Source organism: Rhamphochromis longiceps, linkage group LG3, assembly GCF_057381845.1.
Source record: "Rhamphochromis longiceps isolate RC_006_pf linkage group LG3, R_longiceps_female_GT1.1, whole genome shotgun sequence".
Taxonomy (NCBI): domain Eukaryota; kingdom Metazoa; phylum Chordata; class Actinopteri; order Cichliformes; family Cichlidae; genus Rhamphochromis; species Rhamphochromis longiceps.
The window spans coordinates 39456902-39471462 of NC_140559.1; the positions used below are offsets into that span (position 1 = coordinate 39456902).

The 14561-nt window shown below is 42.7% G+C and overlaps 1 protein-coding gene across 2 annotated transcripts; it reads left to right on the forward strand.

The window, feature by feature from the left end:
* The first annotated feature begins 443 nt into the window (after positions 1 to 443).
* On the forward strand, positions 444 to 13756 carry LOC146674597 (vang-like protein 2). 2 transcript variants are annotated; one of them, XM_085397265.1, is made up of 8 exons: positions 444 to 778; positions 4356 to 4593; positions 7138 to 7261; positions 7346 to 7953; positions 9673 to 9809; positions 10060 to 10195; positions 10536 to 10782; positions 11141 to 13756. In XM_085397265.1, exons 2-8 carry the CDS (start codon positions 4523 to 4525, stop codon positions 11396 to 11398), a joined length of 1581 nt encoding a protein of 526 aa, XP_085253391.1. In that variant the 5' UTR covers positions 444 to 778; positions 4356 to 4522; the 3' UTR covers positions 11399 to 13756. The 2 variants fall into 2 exon arrangements, with proteins under 2 accessions (XP_085253391.1, XP_085253399.1); XM_085397273.1 differs by having other exon boundaries at positions 444 to 749.
* The last annotated feature ends 805 nt before the right edge of the window (positions 13757 to 14561 follow it).

Here is a 14561-nt window from a genome sequence, read left to right on the forward strand (position 1 = left end):
TTTCCTGCCCTCCCCCCCCCCCCCCCCCCCCAAAAAAAACAAAAACAAAAAACAAACCCATATTTTAGGTGTGATTGTGATAGATTGTAACTGAAAAAGTTAGAAAAGTCTGATTAGTGCGGGGGTTTTTTGCCTTAGAAACCAGATTATTAAAGATTCATGGACAAGACAGGAAACATAGTTTCAAAATAAAAGCATGAGAGTTTCTAAGGCTTTCTTGGTAAACCTGCTTTTCTGTATTATATGGAAAAGATATGAAATTCAGTTTCCATGTTAAGAGATTGTAAATAAATAATCAGGTGGCTGTGGAAATACATCCAGGGAAGTTTTTAATGTTTCGAGATGATTTTCGCATTGTCTTTGAGTTTGAAAGTTCAGTTTTATTATGAAAATCCGTACCGGAAGCCGAGAATACACTCCAACTGTGCCGGTTCAGTACGTGCGTGCGAGACCCCCCTCACAGCGGGACACCGCAGAAGTAGATCGGGGATGAGGTCTGACCCGCAGCCTGTTGTTGATGTTCGCTGGGAGGATTTTATTAAAGAGAAAAGTAAAACAAAGTGTGCGCACAGCGGAGATTCAACATTCACTCCTGCTGTAAATGAGCGAGGAAACAGGACAGATGAGAGAAAGTGAATTGGGAGCGTTTGGAGTCGCTTTTGTTGGACACTCTGCCCTCTGGCACCGCTGCTGCTGCTAACAGCGGCTCTTTGTGCTGCAGGCTGCCGCTTTTTCCTTCAGGGAGAAAGGTAGGACCTCTGGAAAAACCTTCCTGCAGGTATTACAGTAGTTTATTATACATGAATTTCTCCAGCACCACAACACTTGATAGAAGCTGGTGCTCAGCCTCTCATCCGTGGACTTTTACGCACAGTGTGCTTAAGGACGCACTTTGCGCCACGCGTGTGGGTAAACTATTTCACTATCGTGAAATAAAAGACTGGTGACCAACTTATTTGCTGTTGGTCACCAGTCTGTGGCTCACAGCAGCATCACTTCAGCCTGCATGCTCTGCTTTGTTTTAACACCGATTCTCTTTGACGCTTAAAGTAAAATCGCGTTACGTGCAAACCTTCCCTGGAAGCGCCTTCACATCTATCATGTCAGCTGTTTGAGTGTTTGTAGAGTCCTGGATTATTCAACTACTCTGTTTAGGGTTGACTCTTGGAGTGAGGACAGGAGGCAACCCACACCTCGCTGGCTCACTGCCACCCGGAGGACAGGAGACCCCTGTGAGTCACAGAATTAGACATGAGGCTAAACAGCGACAGAGAGTTAAAAACATCCTAAACTGATTTAAAAAATACAAAGTTTCACCTGCTGACAAATGCATTTTATTTAAACACGAGTGGAAGGACACATAGTGATATGAAGGCAATGAAAGCTTTTTAAAAATGCAAATCCACAGATAGTTATCTCTCAGCATCAGCAGAAGTGGACGCTAGTAAACACTGACGACAACAACAACTTAGGACTTTGAGGCAGGCCTCTTAAATTCAAATTTAGTTTAAGTGCTGGCAGTCCCCTTTCCACACTGCACGTGGAAAATCTCACATGACAGTGGACTGCAGTGTAAATCAACTAGTGAATCGATTACAGTGGGATAGCCTTATCTGATCAGTGTGATCGATGTGATTAACTGTGTCCTGTCAGCGTGAGAGAGAGAGATGAGGGGCTGGTTTTGTTCACATTCATGGAACAAAATAGTTTCCAATCTGTGAGAAACATTTACTGTAAATTCTGACATTTTGCATTAAGTTTGTGTTTGTCTGCAGAGATAAAATATTCTACTTGAGCATGTGTCAGTATGCCTCCCATAGTCAAGGACATCCATGGAGGTTTGCACTCTCTAGACACACAGAGGTAACTGTGGGGCTGTTTTTCACTCAGTCCTGATGGTTTGTAACCACCACTCTCTCATGCTCCTTTTTCTGTTTGAGACAGTATTTGAAAAAAACCCAAAAAAACCCCTTTGTCTTGATGAGAGGTATCATGCTCAAACTGCAGCAGCTCTGAAGATAATTTTTCATCGTGTCAACGGGGAATATGAGTTCTTAGGTCAAAGTGATTTCCATTTTTATCCAGAAAGTTGGCAGAGCGCTCTGCCCAGCATGGTGCTGTGACAGGTAGTCCATACAGCCATGTCTCTCTCTAAGGAGGCAAGAATGCCGTTTTATGCCCTGTGGACACAGCAGACAAAAACTATGCTTAGCAACTCATTGCTAAACTCTTCACTTCATTTATGTGTTCCCTCTTTTAGCTCATATACATTCAAAGAAGGTTTTACATGAAAACTGAGGAGACATTTTACTTTTATTGGGATAAAAGTCCTCACTTTTTAAGTAGAGATAGTGTCTCTCTCATGAATCCAAACCTGGAGCTGGTTCCACAGAGGAGGGGCCTGAAAGCTGAAGGCTCTGTTTAACTGTTTGTTCTAAAACATGGCCAGATTTCTAAATAATCAGGTCAGTGTATGTACAGTCAATTATATGTGAGCCACAAGCTCTAGGCCACGTCCACACGTACATGGATATCTTTTTCAGTATCAGTATCAAGAGGCCAGTATCACTAATATCATCATCTCACACACATAGCTCTAGCTTTAAACACAGAACTAACTCCAACTTACTTTTTAAGTCTTCTGTTTATAAGGGGCTGTTAATCAGAAGAAAGCTGTCTTAAAAAGGAAGGTGTGAAACAGTTTGTCCGCTGTGAACCAGAAGCTCAGGATTCACAGTTTTCTTTCAACCTGTGTTTCTTCATTACGTCAGTGCAAGCAGATATCCTAATATGTTCCCTGATAAGGCACACATCTCCAGCTGAGAACAAAGAAGCCCCACCCATCTGCTGTTTAAATATTTTGTTTGCTAGGAGCAGCCAATCAGAATAAACTTGTCTAACAAGGAGGGGGAAGGGAACTAAAACTGCTTGTTTTTGACAGTGAAGAGAGGGGGTGCACAGAGCCCGAGTATAAAACGAATAAGGGTTATATTTAACTGTGAGTTATGCAAAACTGCATGAGTGAAGTCTAATAAAAATATGGAAGTTGAATATAACAGGTTCCCTTTTAAAGCGGTGGTCCTCATTTCTGCATTATTAAAATAATAACAGCTTCTACAAAGTAAATAAATCAGTGTGTCAGAGAAATATTGATATTTAAGTGTCAGAAATTTTCAGTGACCCTCTGTGGATGTCAGACAACTCCACATGAAGGTCCGATCTCCTAAAATTTAAACCTACTCATGCGCCTTCTTGGAAAATGTCCGTCTTCAGAAGTCCATGTTTGAATCACATGAAAGCCGTTAAGTAAAACCTGAAGTCTCTAATGTGGAGATGTGATGCTTCAGGTCACGGCACAAACTGAGAGCACGAGGTGGCTTGTTATTAGATTAAGTGTCCGCTTTTTCTGCAGGCAGTTTGGAAAGTACCCATGAGAAAACAACCCGGCTCTATCTGCATGAAAACAAAAACAGATTACAGGTCTGTGGATTCAGAGGAATGTCCTTACAATGATGCCAGATTTGCTTAGTTTAAAAAAAAGTCTTGAGGTGTGCAGTTGAGGGATAAGAGAACAGGATGGGGTGCTGCTGAGTTGATGTTTTGGTCGCTACGACAACTGCTCCCCCTCTTGTCTTTTCTCACCGCTAGCCTCCCATTCATCCCCATTGTAGTAGCTAAGCTCCGTTGCCCCAGGAGACCACGGGGGACAGTTGGGGAATGTGGGCGAGAATGCAGATCGCAGACCGACCCACAACAAAACTCTACGGAAGGTTAAATATACCGAAATAAATGAAGCTCACTTTAAAAAGCAACAAAGTGCAGGTTCTTTATTCTTTTTTAAACTGCATGTTTCCACGTTTTTCACGTATAAGACAGCAGGAATATTTTCAAGCGGCTGCCATGTTGGGCATCTGTTCCTGTGTGTCCTGCACACTGGAGACTTGCAGCCTAAGAATAGGTGATGTGGTTGCCCTTCATTGGCTGAGAACACACTTGGAGCCAAATCACTCAGTTTGCTCATTTAAAAAAAAAAGGCAGAATAATGGGCTCAGTTATGCTCTTCCATACACTTAGAGTGCCAACATTTCAACAAAGCTGTCTCTCTTCTTGTTGCCATTCCTCAGTATGTGTCCCTCTGAGACTGTTTTACTTCTGTCTCACATGACAAATTATCTTTTTCCTATCCCTCCTTCTCTTCATTCATCTCTCTGCCTCCTCTCCCCGCTCTCCCTCTCTCTTCTCTCTCAGCTTTCTCTCTCTCCCAAATGGTCTCCATGCCTTTTCCAAACACTCACCCTATCTATAATTAATCTCTCACTCTGTCTTCCTCCCCCATCTTTCCGTCTTCTCCCAAGGCTCCAAGATAGATTCCCTCAGGAGTAAAGTGGATCTGCTGCGCCTCCCTCTGGCCCTCTCTACCAAGTCCATCAGCAACTGCAAGAGCCAGTTGGGAGTGGTCTGGGACAAGGGCGGTTTGGGGACAGGAGTGGCCCGGAAACTCCGCCCACCGCCGATCACTGACATGGACAACGAGTCAACGTACTCGGGATACTCTTACAAGTCATCCCACTCGAGGAGTTCCCGCAAACACAGGTAGAAGAAGCAAGCTGAGCAGCAATGCTGTCCAGTGTTTGTGTTCGTGTCTGTCATTGTCCTCATCCCGTTTTAAAATAGCAGAGCATTTCTGAAAGGCCAAGCTGAGGTCTTTAAATCTAAATTCTAATGATCGATGAACTTTTCAGTCATATTACAGCTGGATGTCACAACTCTTACAGTAATAAACCAAATCTGTGATTAGGACGTGAGCAGCGAAACTATCGCTATCAAGTACTGTGATCACATATCATCATGGTGCATAACAACCACATGACAACAAGCGAAAATGACACTTCTGACATCTTAGAAACCCACTGAATCATTTTAATTTCACAACAGTAACATCTAATTTGTATCCACAAAACTTTTAATATTAGACAAATATGCGAAATGCAGGTGTGATTTATCCACACCTCCCCGGTCCTCTGTGAAAAAAGAATTGCCCTGTTTGTTAAATCATGAATTAACTTTGATTAATTGCACTCGGGCTTTATTACTGCTAGACCTGTCAAATCAAGAAATCACAAAAGATCGCAAAAAGCAACACATCATGCCATGACTTAAAGAAACGGCTGACAAACAGCCAGTTATGTCTAAGCCATTTCTAAGGCTTTGTGATTCCATGAACCGCAGTGAGAGCCATTATCCACAAATGGATAAAACTTTGAAAAGTGGCGAAGAGTGTCCTGCCTACCAAAATGACTCAAAGAGCACACTGACGACTCATCTAGGAAGTCGTAAAAGAACCTAGAACAACATGTAAAGAACTGCAGGCCTCACGTGTCTCAGATAAGGTCAGAGGTTATGATTCAACAATAAGAAAGAGACGGCAAAAATGCCATCCATGCGAGAGTTCAAGGAGAAAACCACTGCTGAGCAAGAAGAACACAAAGGCTCGTCTCACATTTACCAAAAAACATCTTTGACTCCAAAGACTTTTGGGGGGAAAAAGCTGAACTTTCTGGAAGATTTGAGTCCTGTTAGATCTGCATTAAACTGGCACAGCATTTCAGAAAAACACCATCATACTAACAGTCAGACATGGTGGTGTTAGTGTGATGGTGTTGCTTCAGGACATGAATTCTGATCCCTACCAGATAATCCTGAAGGAGAATATCCAACCATCAGTTCATGCTCAAGAGCGGAACAAAAAGTCTTCCACATGTGAAAGCCTCAGTTTTTTAGTTTTTTGGCACTGCCAGTTTTAGGGGCACTTGCATTTTAATGCAGGCTGTAGGTTTGGAGAACTGTTTTCCCCTTAATAATGAAATCATTGTCTAAAAACTCCAAAAGTTGATTCTGTTCATCTGGACGTAGCGTTTTCAGTGGGAGAACACGTCCAGAACACGTTGGATTTTGTTAAGAAGGTGAGAGATGTCATTATGGAGGCAGATGAAACCGTGGTCTCGTACGATGTTACATCTCTGTTCACTTGCATCCCAGTCACGGAAGCGTTGGAGGTAGTTTGTAAGAGATTACAGGATGACCTCAACCTCAGCAACAGGACCACTCTCAGCATCGACCAAGTGTGTTTGCTTTTCAAACTGTGTCTTCATTCCACCTACTTCACATACAAGGGTCAGTTCTACAGGCAGAAACATGGGTGTGCCATGGGCTCCCCAGTTTCACCTATCGTGGCCAATTTGTACATGGAAGAAGTGGAAAAAAGGGCTTTGCTATCCTACCCTGGCACACCACCAAGCCATTGGTTTGGATATGTGGATGACACCTGGGTGAAAAACAAATCTCAGGATGTACCACAATTCACGGATCACATTAACTCGGTGGACCGACACATCAAATTCACCAGGGAGGATATGAAAAGGGGCAGGTTAGCCTTCTTAGACTGTGAGAGTTCCATCAGTAATGGGGGACATCTAAAAGCTGACGTGTACTGTAAACCTACACATACGGATCAGTATTTAAAGTTTGACTCTCATCATCCACTGGAGCACAAACTCTCCCACTGAAAACGCTACGTCCAGAGGAACAGAATCAACTTTTGGAGATTTACTTACCTGGATGACTGAGCACGCATCAAGACATAGTCTAAAAACTGCATTTTGTCTTTACTTTAGTTATCTTTGTCTAGTATTAGAATTTGTTTGATATTCTGGAACATGTAAGTGTGACAAATATGCCAAAAACTAAGAAATCTGGAGGGGAGCAACTATTTTTTCACCACATTGTATTGCTATGTCATCAATGGACAGTCCGTTAATTGACATATAAATCATCTGACTAAAATCAAACAAACAACTCTAGAGCACGGGCATTCACTAGTAAATAAACAGTAACACATATCTTTAAAGACACTAGATAAAGTCAACACGCTGCTTACATGAAACAGTAGTGTATAATTACATTATATGTTCATAATAACAATGCAGTAGATTATGGAAAAATATAAAATGATGTTTTTTTCTTAAATAGCAGAGGTTCACCACAACCGCTTCTGAAGAATCAGATCAAAATCTGCTGACATGAATTAAATGTTGTGCGTTTGTAGACGATAACTACTTTTTTCTTGTGTGTGTGCAGGGAGAGAAGGGACAGGCATCGCTCTAAGAATCGCGATGGCAGCATCCGTGGAGAGAAATCTGTGGTCATCCAGGCTCCGGGGGAGTCGCTGCTGGACGCAGATTCCCCCAGAGAGGACGACAGGGTGAGAGATTCATTTTTCATTTTTAGTCTTGTAACAAATGTTCTTCATAGCCGCAGCATTTCTGACACTGACCTCTTCCTTCAGGATGACAACTGGGGTGAAACGACCACGGTGGTCACCGGCACCTCCGTGGACAGCATCTCAAACGAGGACCTGACGCAGCTATCTAAGGACTCAGACGACTCTTCAGCGCTGGAGTGCCGGCGTTACATCAGCCCAGCGCTGGGAGCCATTCTGGGCTTCGTCTCTCTGATCACTCCACTGGCCTTCTTGGCCCTCCCACAGTTCTTGTGGCGGGACTCACTGGACCCTTGTGGCACGCCGTGCGAAGGCCTTTACATTTCACTCGCCTTCAAGCTCCTGATCCTCCTCATCTCCACGTGGGCGCTGTTTCTCCGCCCGCCCAGAGCCGCTCTGCCACGCTTCTTTGTGTTTCGCTGTCTGCTGCTTGTGCTGGTCTTTCTCTTCGTGGCGTCCTATTGGCTCTTCTATGGGGTGCGGGTGCTGGAGCCCAGAGAGACAGACTACAGGGGGATTGTGGGCTATGCGGCATCTCTGGTGGACGCGTTGTTGTTCATTCAGTACCTAGCCCTCGTGCTGCTGGAGGTCAGACACCTGCAGCCTGCTTTCTCTCTGAAGGTTGTGAGGAGCACAGATGGAGTCAGCCGCTTCTACAATGTGGGACATCTCAGGTTAGTAAGTGTGGAAAATCAGGAGTATTTGTCTATTTTTTGTGCCTCTTTTTTTTCTCGAGTTCTCTGAAATAATGCTTTTTAAATTTCAGTGACACTTGCTGCAGAGTTTGGCCACGCTGTAGTAGGGGGCAGCATTTCATCACTGTTTGATCTGTCTGGGTCATGTTCGTTTCAACCCACTGCTAAGATGTCCAAAAAAAGCCCACTTTGTTTCGCACCACATGCATTATTTTCTCCAAACCGTATGTGGATCAACCCACAAAAAAAGTCCAGATTTTGTTACGAAGTTTTCCCCACAGTGTCGGTGGAACTGTTCAGTCCTACAACTTTGACTGACTCTTGACCTCAATGCATTGCACTAATTCTCAGTTTTAGTCATTGCTCTAGTTTTCCTGCAGTTACCAACCAAACCGCAGTGAGTGGTTTTTAAAATATGCAAAGATCGTGTGGATGGTGTTGCTTTCATTTTCTGTGGGTGGTTAGGAAGTCACGCCTGTGCTATGTGTGTTAGACCCCTCTTAACCTTTGGCTCTGCTGCGAAGCTGCAAGCATGTGGTGGTGGTGCAAGCAGAGCGATCGGACTAAAAACTCAACACAACTGCAAAATATGTGGCCATAATTAGGTGATGATTTTATTTAGAGGATTGCAAATCACAATAACAGTCATCTTCAAGATAAAGACGTTATAGATGAAAAGGGAACAGCCCAGCAACACTGGAGAAGGGGAGAAAAAAATAAGCTCTGGATGGACCAGACAGCTCAGGAGGGCAGACGTCTGCTACAAATGTCCAATTGCACAGCAGGATGGGTGAGAGCTGATAAGGATCACAGATTCAGACGGGATCAGGCCCAGATCCTGTTCAGCTCTGATAATTTTGCACTTAACTCAGGGTGAACATCCTCAGAGTGGACTGAACTCTGATCAACCTTTCTGGAATAGGAAACTCCAAAATTGTCGATCTCACAGTTATTCAAGCCACAGTTTCTTTTTAAACTCAGAGTTTGTTGAACCTGCTTCCTGTAATACGGCCCTGGTGACTGTGGAGGTCATTTGAGTGCAGTGAAGTCATTGTCACGCTAAAGAAACCAAGAATATTGTGACTTTGCGTGTTGCCATGGAGCTGTAAACACTGTGGTCATAAAGGGATGGACATGATCAGCAACGATACTCATGTAGCCTGTGGTGTTTAAATAAAGATCAGCTGCTATGAAGGGACCCAATCTGTGCAGAGGAAACATCCCCCACACCACCAAACCACCAGCAGCAGCCTGAACTGTTGATGAAGGCACGGCGGAGCCATGCTTTCATCTTCTTTGTGCCACTACACTTACCATCTGCACCAGCAGGTTGTCTCAATCATGTCTACATGCCTAAATGCAGAGCCCTGTGATTGGCTGATCAGATATTTGTGTTCATATGAGTTGAACAGGTGTTCCTAATGAGGTGGCCAATGCAGCGTACTTCATAGCAGAGGATTGCTGTTGCATGTGATTTCTGATAATTCTTGCAGTGCTGTGCACTTTTTTTTGTTTCACACTGATGTACGTTGTTAGTCCACAGCAACCGTTTTTTGAGCGGCACTCCATCTGAGTGACTGTTGCTGTTTCTTCCTGTTTCAGGGGCAGTAAAGCAGCGAGGATGTTAAGGTTGCCGATGCTGATAACAACCCTGCGTCTGTTTTAACAAACTTTCTTCCTCTTTGTTGTGCAATGCAGCATTCAGAGGGCCGCAGCGTGGGTTCTCGATCAGTACTACAGCGACTTTCCGGTTTATAACCCTGCATTGCTTAACCTCCCCAAGTCCATCCTCACCAAGAAAATGTCTGCTTTCAAAGTCTACAACCTGGGGGAAGGTAACAATTCAGCTGAGCAAAAAACCTTATCAGTCCGAGTGAAATAAATGACGCTGAATGAAAAAGCAGTTTTCACCTCCACATGTAAAGCCATAGCTTCAGATTGCATAGTGAATTTCACACAAGCACGAGTCTATTAATTTATTTCTTCCAAATTCTACATGGAATAATAACTGATAAGCTCATCAGAAGTATCAGAGCCACCCGTGTTACTCTGCTCACGAATTAAATGTCACATTTCTGTTCACAGACAACAGCACCAATAACTCCACAGGCCAGTCCAGAGCCATGATTGCAGCGGCCGCTCAGAGAAGAGACAACTCTCACAACGAGTACTACTATGAAGAGGCCGAGGTGGAGCGAAAGGTCCGCAAACGCAAAGCCAGGTACTAACGGGTGCGTGAATACAGAAGCATTCACTGACAAAGATGCAGAAGTTGCAGACTAGGTTAAACTTAAAAGGTTGTTTTCCTACTAAAACATAATCATATAAACATACTCAAAGATAAGAAGGAAGCACAAACACAAAAAAAATGATGTTAAGATGTTTGTTGTCATGAACTAACTAAATTTGTGGAATTCATATTATTACGTTTTTACCTGAAAGTCCTAAAATGATGCTCTTTTTTTTCCCCCTGGGGTAATAAACATAGAAGTATAGAGTTTGTAGTTTGTAATGTACATGACATCGGTTTAGTGGAGTCATGGTCTCCTTAATCCTCACAGGCTGGTGGTGGCAGTAGAAGAAGCTTTTACCCACATCAAACGTCATCAGCAGGAAGATGCAGTCACTTCCTCTCCCAAACACCCGCGGGAGGTGATGGACCCCAGGGAGGCAGCTCAAGCCATATTTGCCCCCATGGCGCGGGCCATGCAGAAGTACCTTCGTGCAACCAGGCAGCAGACTTACCACAGCATGGAGAGCATCATCAGCCACCTGCAGTTCTGCATTACCCACAACATGACACCAAAGGTAAGGAGGGTCAGTTTGTGTGCGTTATTTTCCCCAGTTCAGTCCTGGGAGGAGACACACATCCCTTTAGCGTTGTGTCAGGAACGTAGAAATAAAAATATGATACAATAAGCAGAAATGCACTATTTCCAGCTAAAGGTTCAAATAAATGAGTTCGGCTCTTGTGTAAGTAGACAAAGTATGAAAACAGTGTGAATTTCTTTTATAAATGTTTTGCATTTGATTATGAATTGTGATCAAAATTGTCCAGCATTAAAGTAGTGGCAGCATTTTATTTTGACATCACATCCAGCCACATTAAACAGTGTGATGGAGTTTGTTCACAAACCGTTCTGCGCATTTTCTGCTGTCATTAAAGGCTTTCCTAGAGCGTTACCTCGTCCCGGGCCCCACCCTGCAGTACCTGGACAGCAACAGGGGGCGCCGGTGGACACTAGTGAGCGAGGAGCCAGTGACCGCCTCTCTGCGTCAAGGCCACGTCTTCTGTCTGAGGCGCCTCGACCTTTCTCTGATTGTGACAGTAACGCCGCTTCCTTTCTTGCACATAGCCGAAGAGTTTATTGACCCTAAAAGCCACAAGTTTGTCATGAAGCTTCAGTCAGAGACGTCTGTGTAGGAGGGGAGAGGCACAGGGCAAGGCAGAGGAGGGGCAGGATGTCGCATCATATGTACTAATAACTGAGGGCTAATTTTTGGGGGGGATTTTTTATGTAGATTTTGTTTGTTCTTTATTTACTTTGCAGTATTTAAAACCTGATTGTCATGACTGTTTTTCAGAGTGTGAGACAGAATGGTCTTTACTGACATGAATATAGGAAAAACACCAAGGCCACAAAAATAGCAGGTCGCTGACCATCTTCCGTTTACTTGCTTGTAAAACTGCTGTTAACTGCCTGTTAACTTCGCTAAGTGATTCTTGATAAATGTGTTATTCCTGCACATTCTGCCTAAGATCCACCCATGATAGATCCATGTATCCACTGATTGGCTGTGGAAAAATATTCAAGTATTCTTATTGTTCAAAATGACCTTTTCATGTGCAGTCAGACCTGGAAGGTTTCGCTTTACTTTATCTTTCTCAGATTTAAGCTCAGTTCCCTTTTCTTTCTTTAGCATCTTCTTTTTTTAACTTTTTCGTTCCTGCCAGACTGACTGTGAAAGGCAAAGAATGAACAGAAAACTTTACCAAAAGTTTGCCTGACATTTATAGACAGCTTTCATAACCTAAATATGGAGACATAAAACCATCTTTTAACTATTTCTTCTCATATTTTTTATTCCACTGAATGGAGGTGAAATGCTTACTTTGCAGTAAATATGGACACATGGATGGACAATTTGACTGTTTCTGAAGCATGTTTTGTATTTTTAGGTGGTTTAATCACTCACTGAGAGCTCCATCAACAGAAGTGTGTTGCATGATGGGGTAAAAAAAAAGAAGCTAAATTAAGAGCAGCGCATTGAGCATATTCCAGCTATCATAGATGAGGTAGCTGGGCTAACAAAGAGAGGCAGACAACCCCATTCAGAATCACCACTTGATCTCATCCCACTAACTTCATGTTTTTGGACTGTGGTCCTCCACAGTCCACAGCCAAAGTACCCAGACAGGCAAACTCAGACACAGACGGTTGTTTGAACCCAGCAACAGTGCTAACCACTACATTATGCACTTCCTACTTTATAAAGCCTTCCTCTCTAAGCGAAAATACTACATTCAATGACATTCTGATGCAAAACGATGCAGGAAAGTGTTCTGTACTCCTAATGTTGGACCTCACGTCAGCCTTTGACACCGTTGACCATTACATTTTGCTTGAAAGGCTGAAATACTGGGTTGGTGTATCTGGGTCTGCCTTAGAGTGGTTCTCCTCGTATCTCTATGAATGATACTTTTCTGTGGCGGTCTCTAAGTACAGGTCATCTTCCACGTCCCTGTTCTATGGTGTGCCACAAGGTTCTGTGCTGTGGCCCTTATTGTTTTTAATATATCTACTTCCTCTCCAGCATATTTTGAGCCCCTTTGAGGACATTTGCTACCACTGCTACGCAGACGACATCCAGCTATATATATCTTTTAAACCAGAAGATGTTTCTAAGCTGCAGACTCTAAACGAGTGCTTAGAAACCATCAAAGGTTGGATGGCTGACAACTTCCTCCAACTTAATGAAGAAAAGACTAAAGTCCTTGTATGTGCTCCAGACAGACACATGTCTGTCTGGAGCACCTAACATAATGAATGCTCTTGGTCCTCTTTCAACATTTGTGAAATCGTCTATCAGGAACCTCGGGGTAACCTTTGATTCTGCTCTTACCCTGGATGTCCACGTCAAATCTCTGGTTCGGTCCTGCTTCTATCATTTAAGAAACATTTCTAAATTGAGCCCCATAGTATCTCATACTGAACTGGAGATTGTTATTCATGCATTCATTTCATCACGATTGGACTACTGTAATTCACTGTTTACATGTCTAAACAAAAACTCCCTGGTGCGTCTGCAGATTGTCCAAAATGGTGCAGCAAGGCTTCTAACAAAAGCATCGAAATACTCTCATGTAACACCGTTGCTTATACAGCTGCACTGGCTCCCCGTTGAATTCAGAGTCCATTTTAAGATTCTGGTTCTGACATTTAAAGCTCTTCAAGAACAAGCACCATCATACATCATTGAACTTTTACAGCCCTATGCCCCTAGTAGGTCCCTGAGGTCTTGTGATCAGGGCCAGTATACAAGACTGAAAACCAAGGGTGATAGAGCTTTTGCTACTGTGGCCGCCAGACTGTGGAATTCTCTTCCTCAGAACTTAAGATCTGCAGACTCAGTGATTACTTTTAAAAAACAGCTAAAAACACATCTTTTTAAAATTGCATTTTGTTAACTTTTGACTGTTTTTGTTTTATACCTTGTAAAGCACTTTGTGATCTTTTATCTAGAAATGTGCTATATAAATAAAACTTTACTTACTTACTTACTTACTTACGTTCAGTCATTTACATTAGCATCATGAATAAATTTGGTCTTAACAGCCTATTTTAAAGTCCTATTGAATTAATAATTGTGATCAATGCTGGTAAAGTCAGGCCTTTATTAGCAGCGGCCCTGTATGGAAACAGGCTGCAAGTATTTCAAATTAAGATCCTTATAGAGTTTCAGTGCATAGGTGCCCTTCATTACTTCAGGGTGCTTTTATTATGAAACCTGTTCAGTTGGAGAAGATTAAAGGATGAAAATAAAATGGTGTTTAAAAAGAGCACGTATTGTTGCATTTCTGAAACTGAAGCAGTAGAAATGCACCTATGCTTAGGTGGTGCAGACATTACACCACCATGGGCAACCAGAGATTATCTAGCCTTGTGCTATGCCTCTATGTGGCTGTCAGCTTTCATTGGTTATGAGTAGATGAATCTATAACACTAAGCCGAGCCTGGTTGTCTTGAGTAATAAGGGAGGTATTAGGATGCTGATTTAAATCTAAGATTTAAGTCTTTTGTCAGTCAAAGATGTCTTTTTTTTACACTACAGAGAGTCATGTCACTGATGAGCAGTTTACGTGTACATTTTGAGCGTTTCCTTTTTTTTAAATGTAATTTTATTTATTTTTTATTTTGCTGTCACTTTGTTGTACTGAAATTAACACTTGTCTCTGAAATTAACACTTGTATCTACAGATCACTGTCTCTTAAGAAAAGACTATTTAGTCTTAAAAAAAGTATTAAATGATGTCAGTCAAACCTCATGTGTGTCATCAGATGTTTGAGTTGTGGGTGTTTTTTTGT

Bases quoted from the DNA above. Each gene is read 5' to 3' on its own strand.
- LOC146674597 (XM_085397265.1), top strand. From the start codon at position 4,523: ATGGACAACGAGTCAACGTACTCGGGATACTCTTACAAGTCATCCCAC. The intron at 7,262-7,345 runs GTGAGAGATTCA...CTCTTCCTTCAG, and splicing joins CCCCCAGAGAGGACGACAGG to GATGACAACTGGGGTGAAAC. The intron at 9,810-10,059 runs GTAACAATTCAG...TTCTGTTCACAG, and splicing joins AGTCTACAACCTGGGGGAAG to ACAACAGCACCAATAACTCC.